The sequence below is a fragment of the Loxodonta africana genome, chromosome 5, assembly GCF_030014295.1.
Source record: "Loxodonta africana isolate mLoxAfr1 chromosome 5, mLoxAfr1.hap2, whole genome shotgun sequence".
Classification (NCBI taxonomy): Eukaryota; Metazoa; Chordata; class Mammalia; order Proboscidea; family Elephantidae; genus Loxodonta; species Loxodonta africana.
In genome coordinates this window covers 16,153,807-16,177,388 of record NC_087346.1, presented here as the reverse complement: position 1 = coordinate 16,177,388, position 23,582 = coordinate 16,153,807, and the positions used below count along the sequence as shown (strand labels likewise).

Here is a 23,582-nt window from a genome sequence, read left to right as displayed (position 1 = left end):
GTTGGACACCCTTGATTGATGGTCAATTGTAGAATTGGAAGTTTAAAAAAAAAAGTCAGCAGGTTTAGACTTTATTCTGTTTTTAATGCAGTACTACTGAAGGCTTATGAGCAGGATATGAAATTATTGGATGGTTAATAGAAAAAAAACAAATGGAGTATAATTTGTAAGAAGAAAATTTGTTTTTGTTAAAATTTAAGATTTCTTTGTTTGACTTCCAATAATGTGCTTTTCAAATATGGAAATGCTAACTTACTAGAGAGGTACCTAAAACATTTTTTTATTTTAGAATGGAATCTTAAATCGTTTTTGATGTTTGAGATTGCATGTACGCATGTTTTACTACAACACATAAAATATTATAGTGACTCCAACTTTTTTTATATATATTCTCTGATTTCAGAAGTAAGACATTTTTATTGAAGCCTCAAGGATGATGGAAATATTTGTTCCCCTTCTTTCCTGGGTCCACTCTCTCTACTAACTTCTGACTTTGAATTAATTCTTCCCTCTTTCAGTTGCCTTCTACTTACTAGAGAAAATACATACCGTCACATGGGCACTGCCTCAGCTTCCTGCCTCAGACTGGCAAGTCAGCATCCACACCTGCGCCCTCCCTTGGTCCCTCCCTCCAGTTCCAAGAGAAGCAATGTCAGGGTCATATCCCTCCATCTGTGTCTTGGGTTCCATACCTGCCTGCCATCTCAGGACCTCTCTTTGCCCATTACCCCTTTATGAATGACCTAGCTGCATGTTATTATATCTTTTTTATTATTATATCTAGTTTACATAAACTAGATATAAACTCTGTGCTTTATAGCTCTTACATGAGATAATAACAATTTTATATATTAATACAAATAAACTACAAAATAAAATTCAATAGCTTTTTATATAACTGTCTTAATCATCTAGTGCTGCTATAACAGAAATACCACAAGTGGATGGCTTTAACAAAGAGAAGTTCATTCCATCACAGTCCAGTAGGCTAGAAGTCCAAATTCAGGGCGCCGGCTCCAGGGGAAGGCTCTCTCTCTCTCTGTCAGCTCTGGAGGAAGGTTCTTATTATCAGTCTTCCCTTGGTCTGAGAGCATCCCAGCACAGGAACCTTAGGTCCAAAGGATGTGCCCTGCTCCCGGTGCTGCTTTCTTAGTGGTATGAGGTCCCCATGTCTCTCTGCTCACTTCTCTCTTTTATATTTCAAAAGAGATTGGCTTACGACACTACCTAATCTTGCAGACCTAATCAATATAACTGCTGCTAATCCATCTTATTACATCATAGTGATAGGATTTACAACATATATGAAAATTACATAAAATGGTGGACAATCACATAAAATGGTGGACAATCACACAATACTGAGAATTGTAGCCCAGCTAAGTCGACAGATATTTTGGGATACAATTCAATCGCTGACAATAACTACAAAAAGCACACTTAGAAATTAATACAAATAAAATCATAAAACCTAGAAAATCCATATCTATGTAATGTGACAAATGAAACCAAATTCTAACTTCAAAATGTGAATATTGTTTTAATTGCCACCGCTCTGGTTCCTTTGTGTTCTCCATGCATGTACCCCTGTGGGCCACTTGATGACTCATCTTCCTCTACTCTTCTCTGTTGGAAATACCCCATAATAGCAAGATAAGTTTAGACTTCCTCTAAGAAATTTGCTGTAGCCCTATATCCCCTACTTTGGTTTCCTCTGGGTATTCCATTAGAACCCTGTATTTATCATAATACTTACCAGTATATGTTATAATTACCTAACTGCCTTTCACTCTCCACCACCTGCCCATCTTGTTTAAAATGAATCCCCAGCATGCACGCATTAATATCATAAGATAACATTATATCTTTTTTCACATGCAATATTAATATTTCCCCCATGCATTATTCTTTAAAAACATTTCCGTTAACATTCATCATTTTTTACATATTTAACGCCTTCCCTATTGTTGGACATTTAGATTGCTTCCAGTTTTTCACTTATACGAATTTTATAAATTTTATTTGCATCCCTTATTTTCTTAGAATAGATCTCTAGTAGTTGAATTACTGGGTCCCAAGGAGGAAAATTAATATAGTGGTTAATAACTTAGATTCAATTCTTTGTTGGCTTTGTTGCCTACTCAATGTGAGACCATTAGCAAGATGTATAACCTCTCTAAGCCTCAATTTCCTTACGTTCGTACAGGGATAATATGTGAATACTGTAGAATCGTATAGAAATAAAGCAAGTGATCAGAGCAATGGCTGACAATAATAGTTATTTCGTACTTACAAAAATACTCGATTTAGGTATTCGCAAGTGACAGGTAAGAGTTACCTGTTTACACTTCCAACTTCAGAGATAACACTTCATCAGATTGTAAAATTTTGAGTAGAACATGAACCTACAGTTTTACAATATTGCCACCTATTTGAAATATTCTACAACACTTGCTTGAGAGAATTGTAGAAATGTTCATAATTGCGAAACAATATGAAGTGCAGCATATTTACATCACCACCTACAAGACGTTGCTGAAAAGCCTTCATTGTTTCCTGCCTGGCTGCAGTGGCCCTGAGGCACGGGTAGGAAACCCAGACGGAGCGCCTCTAACACTTTGGCTATCTCCTCCACGGCGCAGGAAATCAAGACAAAGTGCTAACTGGAAGATAGCCAGCCCTGGAAGAGAAAGGGGAAAAATCCAGTGGGTCTCTGCCTGTTTTAATAAATTATGTTGCTTCTTGTTATGTGCTATCAGAGTGGATGCAGAGTCATAGCGACCCCTATAGGACAGGATAGAACTGCCCTACAGGGTTTCTGTAATCTTTACGGAGCCGACTTACACATCTTTCTCCCGGAGCGCCTGGGGGGTTCGCTGACCTTTCTGTCAGCAGCCCAGCGCTAAATGACTGCGCCACAAAAGCTCCTGAGAGTGCGTTTCCTGTTGTTGTGGTGTCGATTCCAACTCAAAACGACCCTATAGGACAGAGCAGAACGGCCCGATAGGGTTTCCAAGGAGCGGCTGGTGGATTCAAACTGCGACCTTTTGGTTAGCAGCCAAAGAGCTTAACCACTCTGCCACGAGGGCTCCAGAGCACACTTGGGCGAGTTAAGTGGTGAAGTATTAGCTTCTTCAACCGCTCCTCCAACAAACAGGCCCTCCTCGAAATTTCAGCTCCTTGGCTCCTTCCCTTCCTCCCAGTTCTCTTAGAAGCTTCCCCGTGCCCCTGGCAACCTGAGCTCCCACCAATTGCAGCTAAGGATTGCTGGTCACGTGTCCTCTGCGCCCTTCCCAAACGGCGGCAATATGGCGACGCCGGTAAACAGTAGCGACTGGGTTTGAGTTTACCTGTAGCTGCCACAACCCTGATTATGGCGGCTCCGGCTTTGTGTAATTTGCGTCAGAGCCCAGATGAGCTTCCTGGCGACCCTTCACAAGAAGAAAATGAGAACTGTGATTCTGAAGATTGGGTCAGCGACTCGGGTTCATTCTCCTCGGCGAGTAGCGATTATGAGTAAGGCTCTCGAACAGGGACGATTAATTCCATCGGAGAGTGTACACGTGTTTAGGGGGATTGCAGTGAGCCTTGACATGCTTAGTATTGGGTGTTTGAGGCTGTATGATGAGTAGGGTTAGTTTGCGTCATGTTTCAATTGTGTGATATTATAAGCCGAAAGAACGGTACCATTTTTTGCTATTGTTGGTCTTTTCCGATTCTCGTATGTGGAGGATCTCCTCTTTCTGATGGTGACGTATATACTAAATGAAGGTTTATCTGTTGGATTGTTCATAAAACACTCTGTTCCTACTTTAGTACCTTGCTTTTCTGGTGTCACGACCTTTGTGCCTTTAACCTCAGTATTTAGAATATCCATTTTATAAGGAATTTCTTAAATTCCCAAGATTTGTTTTTTCTTGTAATAGAAATGAATTGATATATAAATGAAAGAAAATTCACCCGTAGTCTCACCATGAAGGACAACTTCTCTTAGCTTTTAGGTATTTCTGCCATATTTTCCTATACATTCCTAAGGTTTTTCATTTTCTATTTTATGACATTTATGAGTCGGAATCGACTCGACGGCACTGGGTTTTTTTTATTTTATGACATAATGCAATTTTTAAAACACAGAGTATGTGTTATTTTCCACTTTTTTGTTCTTAGTAATACCGTGAAAAAGTTTTGTTTCGTAGAACACAATTTGTCTTCAGTTTTGAAGGAACTGGAATCTATCCCTTACTGCCATCAATTAAGAATTTTTTTGGATATTCGATTAGTGGTAGCTTGATAGGAATAATGAAAAACATTAAAAAAAATGGACTGTCATATAGTAGGGTGATACTTTATGTGTATTCAGAAATAACAGTACTTAATGTGTATTTAGGGGTAACAGTTACTCAACAATTACTTTCTCTTAGAGGTGTGTAAAATATTTTTGTCATTTTCATTAAAAGTGTGGGAGAACAGCCATTATTAATGGCTGCTTAATATACTTTTGCTGTTAGCTGCTGTAGAGTGTATTCCAACTCATAGGTACCCCATGTGTGCAAAGTGGAACTATTCCCTGGGGTTTAGGCAGATTGCCAGACCTGTCTTCCCAGGCACCTCTGCGTGGGTTCTAACTGCCAACCTTTCAGCTAGTAGTCAAGCCCTTAGCCACTTTTGCCACCTAAGGGCTCCTAATACACTCTAGAGGCTTAATAAAGACATATTCTTTAACACCTGAACAAATTTAAGAATATCAAATACTTTGTGTAATATATTTCTCCTGTGGTCATTAATTACAAAATTCGTGGTTGTCAAGTGAGGCTGCTGGAAGGAATTACAGCTTACAACATGGAACCTTCATGTAAGGTTTGGTGTTAGTTTGTGCTCAGGCATGGGAGCCGTAACAATGTGAGATGCAAACTCTTGGTTTCCCCACATTTTAGAATCACACAGTTTTAGCCCAGGGACAACCTGGGACTTGCCATAGTCACAAAGCTGGACTGTTGTCAGTGTAAGAATTCAAGAGCTCTGATTTCTAATGGGGTGCCCTGGTTTTGGCGGGATGCAGATAAATGGTTTAGCCTCCACCTAGTTATATCCCAGGAAACAGAATCTACGATAGGCCACATAGAACTCACAGATCATACTTAGAGTTAACTGGTTTATTAAGAAACAGGGTACAGCTTCCAATCAGGAGCCATTCAAAGTCAGGCAGAAAGTATCAAACCAAGTCGTTTACAACTTACCCAGGAAATGTCAGTCAACTTGGACAAGAGTAACAAACCCTTTGGGGTAGAAATTTAAGGGAAAAATCTCTCAAGCTGTTTTTCCAAAGAACAGAGGCAAAAGACCACATAAAGGAACTCATTTCACCACAGTAGGCATGCCCCACTTACCTGAGGAGGGTTGGGGTGGAAAATGTGGTCCTGGGAATGAGGTGATTATTAGCACAGTTCCACTGGAGATGTTTCCCTGATGGAAAAATTTACTACATACAACGTGTATATAGTTAAGAGCTCACTGACTGAGCCCTTCGTCTTCTCTGACACGCTTTACAGTTGTTTCAGTGGTGACTGTGCCAAGGCTGGAAGGCATGAGCCTATGTGATGTTCCTCAGCCCTCAAGTCACCATAACGCCTAGTGTAGATTTTAACGATTAAACTTGTGGTTTTAGAACCATGAATCAGAAGGCCTTCAGGGGAGAAAATACAGTGCTGGTAGATGGAGCACAGAAAAGAAAACACAGACAAGCACTGGACAGATTAGTGTTTGCTGAATGAGTATCAGATGAGTGCCAGATGGAATCCATATTAATTTACCAGGATGTTTTTCAATGTGTGCGGCTCTTCTCTATTCCTAGAATTGTCCCTGCTGTGCCTATTAGTGAAAACTCTGGTGGCATAGTAGGTAAGAGCTACAGCTGCTAGCCAAAAGGTCAGCAGTTGGAATCCAACAGGTGCTCCTTGGAAACCCTGTGGGGGAAGTTCTACTCTGTCCTTTAGGGTCGCTGTGAGTCGGAATCAACTTGACGGAAACGGGTTTGGTTTGGTTTGGATGCCTGTTGGCACTGTGTAACTATATGTGTCAATGACTTTGCTAAAGTGCATTGTCCTGTGCCCACCAAAAAAAAAAAAAAAGGTGCTGTATAATGTAATGGATTTAGAGTGGAGTAGCAAAAGTCTGTTTTCCTTAAATAAGGAAATGTCCCAGTGTTGTTGTTAGCTGCTGTCAAGTCTACCTTGACTCATGGTGACCTCATGCATGACAGAGTCAGAGTCAACTCAGTCCTGTGCCATCCCTGTAATTGGTTGCAGATGCATCTGTTGTGATTCATTGGCTGATTTCCCCAAGTAGATCAGCAGGCCTTTCTTCCTAGTCCATCTTGGCCTGGAAGCTCCACTGGACCCGTTCAGCATCATAGCAGCATGCAAGCTTCCACTGACAGGTGGTAGCTGCACATGAGCTACATTCGTAAAACCAAAAAAAAAAAAAACCAGAAAACAAGCCCATTGCTGTCGAGTCAATTCCGACTCATAGCGACCCTGTGGCACAGAGTAGAACTGCCCCCTTAGGTTTCCAAGGAGCGCCTGGTGGACTTGAACTGCTGACCTTTTGGTTAGCAGCTATAGCTCTAAATCAGTACACCACCAGAGTTTCCAAGGTGCAGTAATTTTTTTTTTTTTAATCATGAAGTAGCCCTACTAATGAACCCGAGGTCAGGTAGGGCTATTTTGTGACTTTTTGGTTGTGGTGGTTAAGAATATTGCCATACTCTTTCAATCGATGAAAAATGCTAGCACCGATGCAATAAACACCTGAGAGATTCAGATAACTTTTAGAGGAAAAGAAATATTATTATCAACCTATAACTCTTGAATACATTAGGAATTGAGAGATTTATTATCATTACCTAAAGTTCATTTTCTTTAATGTATGTATGTTATAGCCTGCGTGTGTAAACTCGCTTACTTGCAAATTAAGAAGTATTTCTTTGAGTGGGAAGAAGAACTCTGCTCATGTTTACCACATCATTTGGGGCCTTGAAAGCCAATTAAAGTGCCCTCAAAATCTAAAAGCAGGCTATAAAGATACAGTTATCTCTGTTTGGAGCAAAGCAGAATAAACAAAATAAGAATCTCATTGAAAGATATTTACTCAGTGAGAACTTTGCAGCTAATACCAGATGTTCTCAGGAAATGTTGAAAGAGTATTTATGTTAGTACTGATTGATCTGACCCATGTATTACAAAAATCTGAATTAAAACAGCTAGATTTAATTCCTTTAATTTTTTTTTTTTTAAAAGAACATTTTTTCTTTGGAATACGTTTAGGATTACAGAAGAGTTGCAAAGATAGGACAAAGAGTTCCCACGTACCTTTCACTCACTTTCCTCCATGGTAAAATCTTATACAACCATCGTACATTTATCAAAATGGAGAAATTAACGTCAGTATAACACTAATAATTAAAGTTCAGACTTCTCAGTAATTTCACCACTTTCCATTAACATTCTTTTTCTATTCCAGGATCCGATCCAAGATATCACATTGCATTTAATCATCATGTTTCCGTAGTCTCCTGTGGTCTGTGACGGTTTCTCAGTTCTTTCCTTGTTTTTCATAACCTCAATCATTTGGTTAAGGTAGTGTCTGCCAGGTCTCTTTACTATAAAGTTACTTTTTTTTTTCCTTTTTTATATTCTCCTTTGGAAGCTGATCACTAAGTCTACACTCAAGGGTAGGAAAGATTAAGCTCCATCTCTTGGAGGAGTAACTACATATATTCTTAATTTCTTTGATTTTGTTATTAATGAATAGTTGTAATGAAAGTTGTTTTTGTTCATATACATACACATGTATATCTTCCCCCTTCCTTCTCATAGACCTGGTTTGGGATGTAGTTCACAGAACTGTGTGTTCACAGAACTGTGTTAAAGCGTCTCAGCACACCAGTCAAGTATGCGCTTGATTTGACAATGAGGAGTTAATCTTGCAGAGTAGGAATGAGGAACCTTCCAGGAATACTGAACTCTAGAGCATCTAGTTTCGCTCTTTGTATTACCCGTACCTAGCCTGGAGTCTGGCAAGTCGAGGTCCTTGGAGACATCTTCATTTAATACTAGGGCTTGGAAACGCATAGAAGAACAACGTATGTATTTCATACAGGTGAAGTTTCTCTGCGGTTTTGTCTCTGTGAAGCAAGAAGAAGGGAACTGGCACAATAAAACATTTTATTTGCTATTAACAACAGACTTGTGAGGTTGCTATAATCTGTTTCCTAGAAGAGAAAAACTAAAGCTTAGAAAGGTTAAAATTGTAATTGAACAGAATTTGAAACCAGATCTTTGTGACTTTTAGACCCATTTGCTTTTCAGTACACGTTTCCTCCCTCCGTGGAGTCTCTTGTGTGTATTTCCCAGTCTTTATTCTGTCCCTCTTATTCTCCTTTTAATTTCTTGCTGAAAAGATTCTTCCTCTTCTTAGAGTGAAATATTTTTAAAACTAGAGGTTAAGGAAATAGATATACATTGCTGGTGGAACTGTGAATTGGTGTAACCTTTCAGGTAAAGAGGAAACCCTGGTGGCGTAGTGGTTAAGTGCTACAGTTGCTAACCAAAGGGCAGTTCAGATCCTTCAGGCGCTCCTTGGAAACTCTATGGGGAAGTTCTACTCTGTCCTATAGAGTCGCTATGAGTTGGAATCGACTCGACGGTAGTGGGTTTGGTTTGGTTTGGTTCATAGGCCTGGTCTACGGTGAAGTTGGTGTCAGTGTAGTAACCATGAAGTTGGAGTCCTAACAGCTGTCAAGCACATTCACAGTTCCAATTGTTGTATGTTGTTAGAGTTGAATATTGCCCACACTTTCTATTCATGATGACTCCTGACACCAACACCAGCTTCACTGTAGACCAGGTCATAGCCTCCTATATGGCATTGTTTTGAGCAGTAAATCATAAAAGTGAATATCCGTGAGTAAACATCTGAGAATAACATCAGCAAGTTATACACTGCAACATTGTATTCAGTACATATTACTAACAATAAGATGTACAAAAAAAAAAAAAGGAGTCATAAGTGCAGTTCATCATAACCTGAGTATGTCATAAGTCGGAAAATACTGGTATTTATTTATAATATATATTACGTATTTTATATAAATTATTCTACCTTTGCAAACCCATGACAAAATAACCCTATATTATGTTTTTATATGATTTTAAGACCATGGATTTTTAACCTTATGTCAGTCAGAGGGAAGAAGAGTAAATGACATGTATTCTATTCCCATTTATATAAAATGATTGTATGTACGTGTGTACATAAAAGGATGAATTATAGTCTCCAACTAGAAATCTGGTCAACATAAATTCCTTTTTGTCTCTCATCTCATCTAATCAATCCTATAGTTCTGGTGATTCTCAAGTGTTTTTTCTACTTTCCTTCTCTTTTACCGTTGCCTTAGTTTAGTCTCTTATCTTTGTCTGGAGTCCTGAAACAGCCTCCTAACTGATCCTCCTGCCTTGAGTCTTGTCTACTTAAATCCATCTTATGTTTACTTGCCAGAGTAGGTCTATCCAGGGATATCTGACATATAAACCTTCAAAACTCAGTTCTGGAATTTCCTCTACCAGAAAGTCTTCTCTGCCCTCACCCTCAGCCCCAGGCTAAGTTAGGTGGCTCTTGATATGCCTCTGTCTTGCATTTACCATGCACAGATGTCGTGAATTCTTTCTTAGTTTCTGTAGCCTACTAGATGAAGGCAGAAACTGACGTTTTCATCATTGTAATTCTGGCAGTTAGCACAGGGTCTGGCTCTACAGTTGAATGCTACTGCCCTCGTCTGCCCCCTGCGTGGATCTTTGACGCATTCAAATTTCAGAGGTTAAGATGAACAATTTTTATATTTAGCAGAGCAGAAAAAAATGTTTCTTTGGAGTCATACATCTCTGATTCAAATACTATACCATATTGCAAAGGTGAGAGATATAAGGCTGAAAGTTTCATTCAGTGATTAAATTGATCTGTATCTTGATAACTAATGTATAATTCTATAATTTTTTATTATGATATTTACATTGTGCCATTTTAAATTATGGTGCATTGTTATATAAATTGTTACGGTGGAGACAAAGTTATTTAGACTATCTGAAATCAGAGTAGAGCTGCAGAGTTATTAAATATTGACTACTACAGGTGCAGATAGGTATGATCGAAACAACTGATATATGATTAATAATCTACAGTAAGCGGTGCTGAGTACCTAAAATGATGCCAGGCACCAGGGACCAACAAGTGCTGAAGAAATATTAGTTTTGATATTCTGGGGCTAGTTATGCCTTTTTTTTTTTAAACCACTCATATGTAGTTTGGTGCAGTAGTCAAGAGTCCGGCTGCTAACCAAAAGGTCAGCAGTTCGAATCCACCAGCTTCTCCTTGGAAACCCAGTGGGGCAGTTCTGCTCTGTCCTGTAGGGTTGCTATGAGTCAGAATCGACTCAAAGGAAACAGGTTTGGTTTTGTTTTTCATTTGTAGTTGAAAATTCTTTTGTTAATTATCAGCCACAGATCAGGGTGGTGGTTCGTTTCAGAGCTGAGTAATAGCATAGTGTATTATTGGGACTAACTTTAACCGTATTTAATAAGAGCTATTTAACTGTTGACAGTATGAGAGTTGCTAGTAAACACTGCAGAAAACAGAAATGTCTTCTCTCTGATTGAAGGATTAGAGCACAAATTATACCCTCTCAAGCTGGGATATTAAAGCTCATGTTTCTGAAAAGACTGCCCAGATGTTAGTTTTTCTACTGTGACCACATTTACTTTAAAGAAGAGATGTTTGAAAGGTAAACTGTTTATAACAGTGAGTAGGGAAGAGTATATGATTAGGTTTGTTACCATAAGATGACTATCTTTTTAATAGTATTTTTGATACTGTTTCTGTCCTTTTAATAGCAGTAATTTTGTTTTTTCAATGACCTACTTCTCAGTAAAAAGTTCTTTACAATCACGTGGTAGATTATGTAATATGTGGTTTACTTTTCCTACTACAATTATTCATAAAAAAAAGTTTTACTGAAATTATAGATTTTAGAAGTGATCATTTTTAGCCGTGATGGTACACTGGTTGTTTTCAACAAGAATTTTAGTTCATGGTGAAGTGGGTGTGTCTTTTTTGAAAATTTTATTTATTGTATAAGCAAAATGTATTAATAATGGCAGGCTTTAACTTTTTAATGTGACAGCTTTGCTGAATAATTTCTGTGCAAATAGAATCTTTTCATGTGTAGTTTCCATATGGTTTGTTTCTGTGAATGTAATTGTATAATCAATTGCTAATTTAAATTAACATCTAATAAAATTATCTAAAATGAATAATCACAGAGTGCCTGAATTAAAAGCAACAGTAAAACTTTAGATTCTAGAAGGGAGCCATCTCTTACTTTTTTTTTTTTTTTTTTCTATCACTACACTTTTTGATTCCCTCTCCCCCAACTCTTCATTCTTCAACGTTCCGTAAATACCTCCTATAGGAAATTACACTCATGCTCACAGTGAAGAAGTAAAGGGCCCCTGAAATACACAAAGAACTTTCAGCCCCTCCAAACTTGCTGCCTCCCCCCAAGACATAACTGATTTTCTTATCTTGGGCTACTTTTCAGATTATCTTTTTTTCTCTCTCTTCATAGTGACCTTAAGCCTGAATGGCTGGACTGTGTACACAAAAATGGAGAGCTATTTTATTTGGAATTGAGTGAGGATGAAGAAGAAACCCTTCTACCCGAGATACCGACTGTGAATCACGTTAGGTTCAGTGAAAATGAGATTATTATCGAAGAGGATGATTACAAAGAAGGGAAAAAATATGAGCCCAAACTCAAGCGGTTTACCAAAATTCTGAAAAGTAAAAGACTTTTGCCCAAGCGCTACAATAAAAAAAGTAGCAATGACACTGGGCCAGTATCCATTCTAAAGCATCAGTCAAATCAGAAACCAGGAGTCACTGTCCAGCAGCGATACAAAGACGTGAATGTTTATATAAACCCCAAAAAACTAACTGTCGCCAAAGCCAAGGAGCAGCTCAAGCTTTTGGAAGTACTGGTTGGGATTATCCATCAGACCAAGTGGAGCTGGAGAAGAACTGGGAAACAGGGAGGTGGAGAGAGGCTTGTGGTTCATGGCCTACTGCCTGGTGGATCTGCTATGAAGAGTGGTCAGATACTAATTGGTAAGTGTTGCTGGTGAACTTCTGTCATTATTTGCAGAAATAAATGAAAATGATAATACCTTGTGAGAGGTGTGATAAAAACAAAATTACATACAGTACAGTAATTAACGATACTTGGGGCAGTGGTGAAATTGTTAAGCATGGTGTGCTACAAGGCAAAGTATCCTAAAATAAGTATGTAAATGTGCTGAATATGCATGTGCCTTGGTCGGGCCAGGGAATAGCTTAACTAATTCTGTATTTCAAGTTTTCAATTATGTAATTTTATTTCATCTTGATTATACTTGCCAACAAGGAAAAGAAAATAGGTTGATCGTATAGTGATAATTTAGGTTTGAATGGCCTATGTCCAGTAACATGGTACAAAAATATACAATTTATGAATAAAAATACCTTTAAATTATATGTTAGCACTTGAGTATGCTAAGTTCTTGGAGTGGTTTTAAACTGTTTCATTTGGCATATTTAGCAACAGTGGTGTTATACATAAATTTCCTTTTAAGGTTGACTAAGTTGGTAGCAATGTTATTGCTCAGTTAAAGATAAACTAGTCAAATGTGAGGTTGTATTACCAATGATACTTAAAAGCTGTTATTACGAATCTCAGATGGTGTTTGTCTTTTCCCGAGTGAGAATACACGCAAAAGACAAACTTTATCTTCAACAAGTTTTATTTTGCTTGAGTCAAGCAAAAGGAGTCAGTGGGGGACTAAGCCTCTCCAAAAGGCTGACTCAAAAAAGGAACCAAACCTAGGGCTTATATGGGTTCGGTGGAGACAATAGAGTAATGAGTATTTAGTGGGCTTATTTCAAGGGGCGAGTACCTCTCAGAATGGCCAAAAACCAAGCCAAACCAAACCCAGTGCCGTCGAGTCGATTCCAACTCATACCGACCCTATAGGACAGAGTAGAACTGCTCCATAGAGTTTCCAAGAAGCGCCTGGCGGATTCGAACTGCTGACCCTTTCATCAGCAGCTATAGCACTTACCCACTACGCCACCAGGGTTTCCCTCAGAATGACAGTGCATGTTAATCAGGTTGTGCACGCGCCTAGAATCCAAGATGGAACACACTAGTATTCAAGATGGAGTCCTCTTGGTAGCCCTTAGCATCACTTATTATGAGATATAGCGCAAGTGCACTGATCTTTGACACTGCATTGCCATCTTTGGAGTGCTAAGGAAGGTTAAACAGCAGTCACCCTTTGTTCTTCTGCACATGGGGGAGCCTCTAAAGCCTCTAAAGGGACTAGAAAAACTAAGAAGGAGATTGTAATTCACAGGTTCTTTCAACCTTATCTCATATTGACAGGGTGTGGTTCCTGTTTACCCAACTCCTAGACGGTAATCTTTTAACAGCTCTTCTGTTCTGCCAGCACAGTTAACCCTATCTGTCTCGCTATTAACAGTTCTAAAAGCTAATAGTCTTTTAAGTTGACCCAGCCTATAAGTCTTAGATAAGGAACTATTGTATATAACTTAGAAATATTTTAAAATATTTCTTTAAGTCTGAATTTCATTAGTTTGTTTACTGATTTAACAAATATTTCTTTAACATCTTCTAAGTGCTAGGAGTGCAAAGATTAATGATCCAATTATTCCTCTAAAGGAGCTCATATTGTACTGGAAGAGAGGGATCACAAATAGATAGTTTTACAGAGGAGTTTACAAGGAGGGTCCTATAGAATCATGTAGGAAGGGCATCTGTGGCAATGTGTGTTCCAAAATGGTCGCAACAATATCTACATTTTCTTCTTACGATGTAATGTTGATACCCCTCCCATGGAGAGGTATGGTCTGTGTTCCCTCCCCTTGAGTCTGGGTGGGCCTGTGACTGTAGTGGAAGTCGTTCTGTGTGACTTGTGAGGTTGGATCAAAAAAGTTGATATAGCTTCTGCCTGGTTCTTCTGGGGATGCTCATTCACAGAACCCAGTTGCCCTGCTGTGAGGAACATAGGCCACTTGCAGAGGCTATCAGTAGCATTATGGCTGGTAGCCCCAGCTGAGGCACCAGCTGCCACCACTCTGCAGTACCAGGTACCAGACATGTGAGTGAAGAAGTCTTCAAGACATCCCCAGCCCAAACCACCTTCTAACTGCAGCTGCATGAAGAATCCTACTGAGAAAACCAGCAGAGCCTAGTCAACTCCCAGAACCATGAGAGATGATAAATAATTGTTTTCAGCACTACGTTTTTGGGTGATTTGTTATACAGCAGTAGATAACTGGAACAGGTGCTAATGCATAGATTCTGTTAGATCCTTCAATTTTTTTGTAAAATGACACGTCTTAGTTTGCTAGGGCTGCCATCCAAAATATCGCAAAGTGGGTAGCTTTAAAGAACAGAAATTGTTTTCTCACAGTTCTGGAGGCCGGAAGTCCAGATTTAGGATGTCTCCCTGTTCATTGTAGGAGAGGATCCTTCCCTGTCTCTAGTCCCGGGCGTCTCTTGGCATTCCTTGGCTTGTAGATGGACCCTCACAGGATGTCCTCCTCCTGTGTGAAGCTGACTCTGTGTCCTCCTCTTTTATGAGACACCAGTCATATAGGATTAGGATGCACCCTACTCAGATATGACTTAACTGATTAGTATTTTCAAAAAAAGATCCTATTTTCACAAACAAGGTTGTATTCACAGGTAACGAGTTAGGACATCAGTATATCTTTTTGGTGGACACAATTCAATCCATAAGTAAACTAAACTAAATAAACTAAAATATCTTTAAGGATTGTTTTTTTAGTTTTGTAAAAGGAAGTATTCCTGCTTATGAAATCCTGCTTGATTGTTTGTTGACCACTATAGTTTTAGGATCCCATGGGATGGGAAACTGTAGCTAAATGCATTCTGTTTACACTTAGATGGGGCCTCTGTTCCAAATGCCTGTTTGAACTGGGTCAGACAGAGCTTTAAAATTCATTTTACTTTTTTCTCTTGAAACCTAGCAGAGAGGTGATGATAACCCGTAAGCCATCTATTCTACTTTTTCTATCCTGTGATCCTTCTGTCTGCAGAACTGTCTAGGGATGAGAGTCACTTCTAGGCCTGTTCATTTTATACCATCTTTATATAGGAGAAAAGAGAATGAGCCATAGGGTGGAAGAGAGCTTCTACCATGGTAGTCCTACTGTTTATCTTTAAGGACTGTGTGATTTTCTTTGGCCTTTGTTAGCACACCTCCTCACTGACAGTGAAGGAGGCGTACAGAAGCCAGTAGTTTCTTCTAAAGGTTAGACTTTGGAATCAGCACCTTCAAATAAATGTCATTCGTTTACAAACATACATCGAATGCTGTTATGGACTGAATTGTATCCCCTCCAAAATATGTGTTGTAAATCCTAACCTCTATGGCTGTGGTTGTAATCCCATTGGGGAATGGGTTGTATTTGTTATGTTAATGAAGCAGAATTAGTGTAGGGTGTATCTTGAGTCAATTTCCTTTGAGACATAAAGAGATTAAACAAGCAAGCGAGAGAAGCAGAGATGGGGGAAGAGAGATGCCAAGCCACATGAAGATCGCTCAGGAGCAGAAGCTTAGAAGAGACAAGGACCTTCCTTCAGGGCCAACAGAGAGAGAGAGCCTTCCCCTAGACCTGGCACCCTGATTTCAGACTTCTAGCCTCCTAAACTATGAGAAAATAAATTTCTGTTTGGTAAAGCCATCCACTTGTGGCACTTCTGTTATAGCAGAACTAGATAACTAAGACAAATGCCTACTATGTACCAAGCACCACATCCATATTTTCCTCCAGGCAAACACACACATGTATGTATGACTTATCCTCACAATAGAAAGCTTAAAGGTAAGAGAGCAATGTGTATAAATTGTGGAGACTCTCAAGAAGTATCCATATGGTGAAAAAAGAGAAATTTGATTCACCATACATAAAAATCAATTTTGAGTAGATGGTGCATCTAATTATGAAAGATAATAAAACTTCTAGAAGAAAAGAGCGAACATGTTGAAGACTTCGGAAAGATTTATTGAATAGCACTAAGTACGAGATAAAAGATAAATTGTCATACATTAAAATTAAGAATTGGGGTTCATCAAAAAGACTCAATTGTAAGAGTGAAAAGACAGACTTCATATAACTGACAGAGGGCTTTTATAAAAAGAACTGCACATCGATAGCAAAAATATAGACAACCCAGTTAAACAATGAACAAGAAACCCGAATAGATACTTCATAAAAGAGGATCTCCAAATGGCCAATAGCATGTGAAAGGGTTTTCAACCTCATTACTCATCAGAGAAATACAAATTAAAGCCACAGTGAGGTACCAGTACACAGACTGTAGTGCTGCTAAAATTAAAATGACTGATGATACCAAGTGCTGGAGAGGATATGAAGCAATGGGAATGCTCAAACACTGCAGACGAGAAGCCACTTTGGAAAAGTGTTTTGGCAGTATCTGTTAAAACTGAATGTATATATCCCCTGTGATCTAACAGTTCTATTTCTAGGTGTGAACATAAATGCAATAAAAGACATGTACATAAATGTTCTTAGCAGTATTATTTGTAATAGCTAAAAATTGGAAACAACTCAGGTGTCTCAATAGAATGGATAAATTGTATAATATTTACACAGCAGGATACAGTAATGTAACTACAGGTAGTCCCCAGCTTATGATGGGGCTCCATTCTGATGACGCCACCCTAAGTTCTGAAGTAAGTTGGATGCCTCACCTTTCTTTGTAGTTTTCATTATTATTGCCTTTTACTATCAATATCTTTATAAATCCGATCTTTATGTCTTTGGGAGGTGGTGTGAGAATGATAACATCAGCAAATTGTGGTCTGTAACACTGTATGTAGTACATGTTACCAACAATAAGAAGTACCGAAAAAAAGGACGGTTGAAAGTGTGATTCGTGGTGACTCAAAACTCAAATACATCTTAAGTCAGGCCCGTACAGCTACATGTGACGACATGAATGTTGAGCAAAAGACAGGCACAAATAGGCAAGACTAATTTATCTAAAATGTGCACTTTTCTGCTTATATATTAAATAGCAATAAAGTTAGAAAAATGAAGCTAGTGATGTCAACTTCATAATAGAAAAAAGTTCGTGATTTACTAGTAAGTCGAAAAAAGTGATTTGTCAGGATAAAATGATTATTTCATCCTTGGTGCATAGCAAAATGCCTAGCTTGTAAGTAAAAAAAAAAAAAAGCTTGTAAGTAGCCCTCAAAAACATTTATTGAATGAATGAATAAACTATGTAAAAAGAAAATATAAAAACCGGAAAATTCTAATAGTATTTTTGAGTTAGTGTGCTGGCATTATGGGTAATGGTTTTCTCTGTTTTTTCAATTTTGTTTTAAATTTTATGATTATGTTTTTATATTTTTTAAATTACATATTTTAGGAAGAAAGATTGGATCATTTTAATATGATAATGGGCTTAGCTAATCCTATAAGATGTTCATATGGCAGAAATTTCTCACCTATTTCTTTCATACTTACCTTTTGCACTGTGACCTACAGTTGAACTGTGAAGTAACCTCTCTAATCTTTAACATTCACTGTCTCTGTTAGGTGTTTTTTTGTTTGGCTGGTTGATTGATTGAGTTTTTTGTAAAATATAGGGTGTGTTAATTTTTTTCTCTTTGCGGTAGTGATAGTGTATAATTAGTGTAAACAGTCTAGAAAATACAGTTAAGCAAAAAAGAAAAGTTCATACAACCAAAGGCAACATTTTGATGCATATCCTTTCTTTTTCCTACACTTATATGTAATAATTTTGTTTCAAAAATAATTTATCTTACTATGTATATACCTTGTATCAGTAAACAGCCTTTTGCGCAAGTATTTTCATAGCCCCTAATGCCTTGTGTAGTAGCCCTTTGGGACACATTTGTTGGTTGATGCCTCACCTTTCTTTGTAGTTTTCATTATTATTGCCTTTTATTATCAATATCTTTATAAATCCGATCTTTATGTCTTTGGGAGGTGGTGTGAGAATGATAACATCAGCAAATTGTGGTCTGTAACACTGACCACACCCGTTGCCTTTGGGTCGATTCCAACTCATAGCGACCTTATAGGAAAGAGTAGAACTGCCCCATATGGTTTCCAAGGAGCGCCTGGTGGATTCGAACTGCCGATTTTTTGGTTAGCAGCCGTAGCTCTTAACCACTATGCTACCAGGGTTTCCTGATGTTAAGTAGATGCTGAGAAATTGATGGATTTTCTCAAATAATTGACTTTACTTTCAGGAATTAATTTAACCACTGTGATGAAACTGATTTCACCTCTTTTTTTGTGTGTTTTTTTTTTTAATTGTGCTTTAAGTGAAAGTTTACAGTTCTAGTTTCTCATACAAAAATTTATGCACATATTGTTATGTGGCCCTAGCTGCTCTCCCTATAATGTGACGGCACACTTCTTTCCACCCCACATTTCCCATGTTCATTCAACCAGATCCTGTCACTTTCTGCCCTCTTGTCTCGCCTCCGGACAGGAGCTGCCCGTTTAATCTCATGTATCTACTTCAGCTGAGAAGCATTCTCTTCACGAGTATCATTTTATGTCTTATAGTCCAGTCTAATCTTTGTCTGAAGAGTTGGCTTTGGGAATGGTTTCAGTTCAGGACTAAGAGAGTCTGGGGGCCATGTCTTCCGGGACCCCTCCATTCTCAGTCAGACCATTAAGTCTGGTCTTCTTAGTAAAATTTGAGTTCTGCACCCCACTTTTCTCCTGCTCCATCAGAGACTCTCTGTTGTATTCCCTGTCAGGGCGGTCATTGGTGATAGCCGGGCACCATCTAGTTCTTCTGGTCTCAGCTAATGGAGCCTCTGATTTATGTGGCCCTTGAAACTAATCTCAACTCTTTATGTTTTATTTAATTCTTCAGTATAAGATTCAGTGATAAAATTTTCTTCCTATTTCTACCTATGAATAACTTCCAGATCACTTCTTATTTAAATAATTCAAACTAATTTGTAAAGTCCATTTTCTTTCAGTCTTTGAATTGGAACAGAGCATACTAATGACTCCGCAAGTACTTGTTGAGAAAGAACTTTTCTGGAGCGCAGGGAGCCAGCCACCCCTGAGTCACTTCACAGAGGTGCTCAGAAAACTTCAAGGAAGAGAAGGGAATGGCGGTGTGAGAAGTGAAAATACTTCTTTTATAGAATGGGAAAACTTTCTGCTAAACATTTTAAAAATTTAGGTATGCTTTGCTTTAAAATTCATTTTCATATTTTTTATCATGGTACACATCTCCTACTTTTAAAGGTTTGTTTGACTTGATACTTTCAGTGGATACTCCCTGTAACACTCAGTTGTAGGATTGGATTCATTAGGGTTTGGAGAGAGATAGTTATTTGAGACATTATCCAATGGAGTTTGAGTTAATGGGGGAGAAAGTTTAAAATGTTTTCACTATTTAAGGTGTTCTCCTCAAACTGGTCGTGAGTGACAGAAACTCAGAGTCAACAGAACCCACTGTTAGAATGGTCCAAAGTGATTTTGTTTTACACTGTTACTTCTATATTATGCTCATAGTTCCTTTTTTTTTTCACTGCGACTATAAGTAATTTGATATAGTACTCCTGCTTAACCTCTTCTTCGAGAGGACCTAGGAGGAGTCCTGGTGGCATAGTGGTTAAGAGCTCAACTGCTAACCAAAAGGTCATCAGTTCAAATCCACCATCCGCTCCTTGGAAACCCTGTGGGGCAGCTCTGTTCTATCCTATAGGGTCGCTGTGAGTCAGAATCAACTTGACAGCAACAGATTTTTTGAGTTAGGAGGGGACATGTGGCATTTATTTTTCATGTTGAACTGATGTTGGAAGTTCATTTTATTTTGCCATCTCTTACTTTAAAAAAAAAAACTACCAGGTTACCCAAAGTGCTGCAATAGTTGACTGTCATAACTAGTCAACACCCACACTGGCAGACCTCTCAGTAGAATTGCTTCTCTTGAGCTTCTAAACCTAGAGCAGGTCTCTGTGAGCCTTCAGAGGATGGCCTCAGACTCCTCCTGCTCACTCTGACTTAGTCCTTTCACCATACCATAGAAGAGCAAGGAGAGTGAGGACGTTCATTTCAAAACTGTGTTTAAAGCTTACAGTGTATTTAGACCACATTTGGTAGCTTTTGACTTAAAAAAACAAAAAAAGGTGGGAATGAAGGGGTATAAGAGAAGAGAGGAGAAGAAGGGGGACAGGGAAGGAGAAAAAGAAGGAAGGGAGGGAGGGAGATATGGAGGGAGGGTGTTGTGGGTTTTGATACCAGAGAATCAAATTGGGATGCACAGTGGTTAAGCGTTTGGCGGCTAACCCAAAGGTAGACGTTTCAAACCCACCAGCCACTCCGTGGGAGAAAGATGTGGCAGTCTGTTTCTGTAAAGACTACAGTCTCGGAAACCCTATGGGGTTGTCCTACTCTGTCCTATAGGGTAACTATGAGTCAGAATTGACTCGATGGCAATGGGTTAGTGTATTATATTCTGGGTTGTCAGAGGTTAAAGTTGTATGATCCCTATCTCAGATTTATTATTTTGTTTTGCTTTGTTTTTATACAGGGTATAGAGTATTAAAATGTGTGGTAAGCTTGTCTGTGTTGCCTTCTTTGCGGGAAGAGCATGAGAACACAGGATAATATATCTAGTCTCACAGCTCTAAATATCATCTAGGTACTGATGACTCCCAAATTTATGTCTCCAGCCTGACTTCAGCAGCTCCATTTACGCATCTAATAAGCATCTCTAACTGAACTTGTCCATAGCTGAATTCCTGAGCCTCTCCCTCAAACCAATTTCTCCTTCAGTCTTCCCCATCTTAGTTCTTGGCAAAGCCAATTGCTTAGGACAAGAGTCCTGGAGTCATCCTCTTTCACTTGCCATTCCCACTCACTGAAAAGATAATCCAGGACAAAATTCTCAGTACCTCAGCTTGCAAGATGTGCAGAAACATGGGAGGCCCATGGAAAATTGTCTCCTAACACTGTTTTACATATATGCATGTTTGTCATCTGCTTCCCACCACCCTCAAAGAATATTAAACTCCATGAGGGCAGAGGTGTTTGTCTGTTTTGTTCAATTCTATATCTGCAGTGCCTAGGCCTGTGCCTGGCACACAGTAGATGCTCAGTTAATATTTGTCATGTGCGAATAATGAATATGAATTATTGGACCAGTTTCCTAATGATATATATAGGAACAATGAGAAAAAAATAACTTTAATATGTATACAGTTCTCCTATAGCTCAGTGATGTTTTAACATTATCTTTAATTATACTGGGAAAGTAAATTTCCATTTTAATGCTGATCTTTATTTTTATTAAAGCGACCGAATTTGATAAACATACACATCTAAAGAAAAACCATGGAAAAGTAGATTTTTACCAAAATGTGCTGTGGGTTTTTATATGATTGGGGCTTTGAAACAAATAGCTGTGTGTAGACACAGATCGGTAATAACAGCGTATACCACAGCATATTGAGTTATGATGTACCACATGGATTTGATTACAATTTCTGCTTTTACTTCTGAATTCGTGGTGGGGGGGGCAGTCTCAGTGGTTAGATTCAGTTTTCTTAAATGCAGTACTTGGTTTATGGTACAAATTTTCCATTTGTCCTTTGGGTTTACATAATTCTTTCAGTTGTATCAAAAATGGGAATATTCATCTCTTTAAATATTCATAAATTGCCTTTAGTTATCCATCATAGTTTAGGAAAAGAATGGGATTGGGAGCTAACTCTGCCACTAATAAGCTGTATAACTTTGGACAAGTCCCTGAATGTCTGTACCACATTTTCCATTGTGCTTTGAAGGGATCAGATCAGAATAGATGCTTTCTGATGTTCCAGTACTAGATGTCGTTAAAAAAAAAAAACAAACCAAACCCAGTGCCGTCGAGTTGATTCTGACTCATAGGTGTTATTAGCCTTTGGATATTCACACAGCTATCTTTTATTGTTTTTCTGGTTTAAGGTGATGTCCTTGTTGCCGTGAATGATGTCGATGTGACCACTGAGAACATAGAGAGAGTTCTGTCTTGTATTCCAGGACCTATGCAGGTATGGACATTCTTTTTCTCTATTTTATGATGAATTACATAAAGTAAATGCATCTCGTACTTTAATTATTTTCCAGGATTCTGAAAATTATCATGTATAATGGATGAGTTACACTTTTACACTTGGATATTTTAAAAACTTTAGCCCTTGCTAACATTTTATCCTTTCAGGGACTGTTCTGAAAAGAGAAATACCTACACACAAAACTCATCCTAAGAAAAGCAGAAACAACAACAATACAAAACCCAACAAAACATACATAATTACTAACTTGCCATTATAACTATCATATGTGCCAATGAAAATCCAGTTCCTAGGAAAGTCAGTTTAAACAGCCATGGAATTTTCTATCTCTGGCTTACTAAAATCACTGTTTTTTTTAAATGTGGTTTTATTTATTTTAAAAACTAATTATACTGTTTTTTTGATAGTCTGTTATTCAGTTTATCCTTAGACATGAGCTTTTGTCTAGCCATGTAATGAATTACTTTTCATTCCTTAATAGGTAAGAATAAATCTCTTTCATTATGAATATGTTATTTTGGTACTCTAAGCATTGATATGTTATATCAGAGATGACATTTTTAGGTCATTGGATGCATTTTGAAAGTGCTCTATCTTCTACTTATGAATGCTCAGCTCTTACTAGCATGAAGAATTAGCTTTCTCTCCTTTGGGGAGTAGGGAGGCTGATATGCTTTAGGTAAGTGAGAGGGTCAGCCAGGCAACGAGAGGATAAGGGTTGATCAGGAAGAAAAACAGAATACTCGATAAATCTTATCTGCGTGTGATTTGAGTTACTGAAATAATAGGAACCGTGATAAAATTTCTTGTCTTCTAAGAAATAAGATTACCCTTCTGATGCTCACTTCCTTCCTTAAAAAGGAAAAAAATATATGTAAGTGTAAATTTACCTTTTTTTTGGAAATAGAGAATGAAGGTGCTGGAATAATTATGGTAGCCAGTGACCAGCGTGTGCCTAGGAATGGAAACAGAGATTTAGATGGAGACAGGGTAGTGTCAGAAATACTTAACAATCAGGCAGACACCAGCCATAGCCCTGGAGCGAGGTACGCAGTTATCCTCTTTAGTTGCTAGATGTGGGGAGGTCCTAGAGTAAGTCAATGTACAAGGGTACCTCAGGGGGCTCAGATAGCAACTACTAACCAATTAGTAATGAAAAGTTGCAGTATTTTAACAACTGAAACAGCTTCACCCATGTAAACTGGCTGTGCATCAGCCCTGAGTGAGGGCTCCCCCTTTCTTGCCTAGGTCAGTTGCAAGCCTACTGCCAGTATTCTAGAGTTTAACCACATCTCTCCTATCTTC

General features: G+C 38.4%; 1 protein-coding gene across 2 annotated transcripts in view; it reads left to right on the top strand.

The window, feature by feature from the left end:
* Window positions 1-2,817: 2,817 nt before the first annotated feature.
* INTU (inturned planar cell polarity protein) overlaps window positions 2,818-23,582 on the top strand; it is an 87,096-nt gene continuing 66,331 nt past the window's right edge. Inside the window, exons 1-3 of one of the 2 annotated variants that reach the window (XM_003410434.4) lie at window positions 2,818-3,516; window positions 11,678-12,216; window positions 22,168-22,253. In XM_003410434.4, the coding sequence (XP_003410482.2) occupies window positions 3,374-3,516; window positions 11,678-12,216; window positions 22,168-22,253 (768 nt within the window). In that variant the 5' untranslated portion in view covers window positions 2,818-3,373. The remainder of the gene's footprint in view (window positions 3,517-11,677; window positions 12,217-22,167; window positions 22,254-23,582) is intronic. The other variant, XR_010322010.1, reaches the window with a different exon arrangement.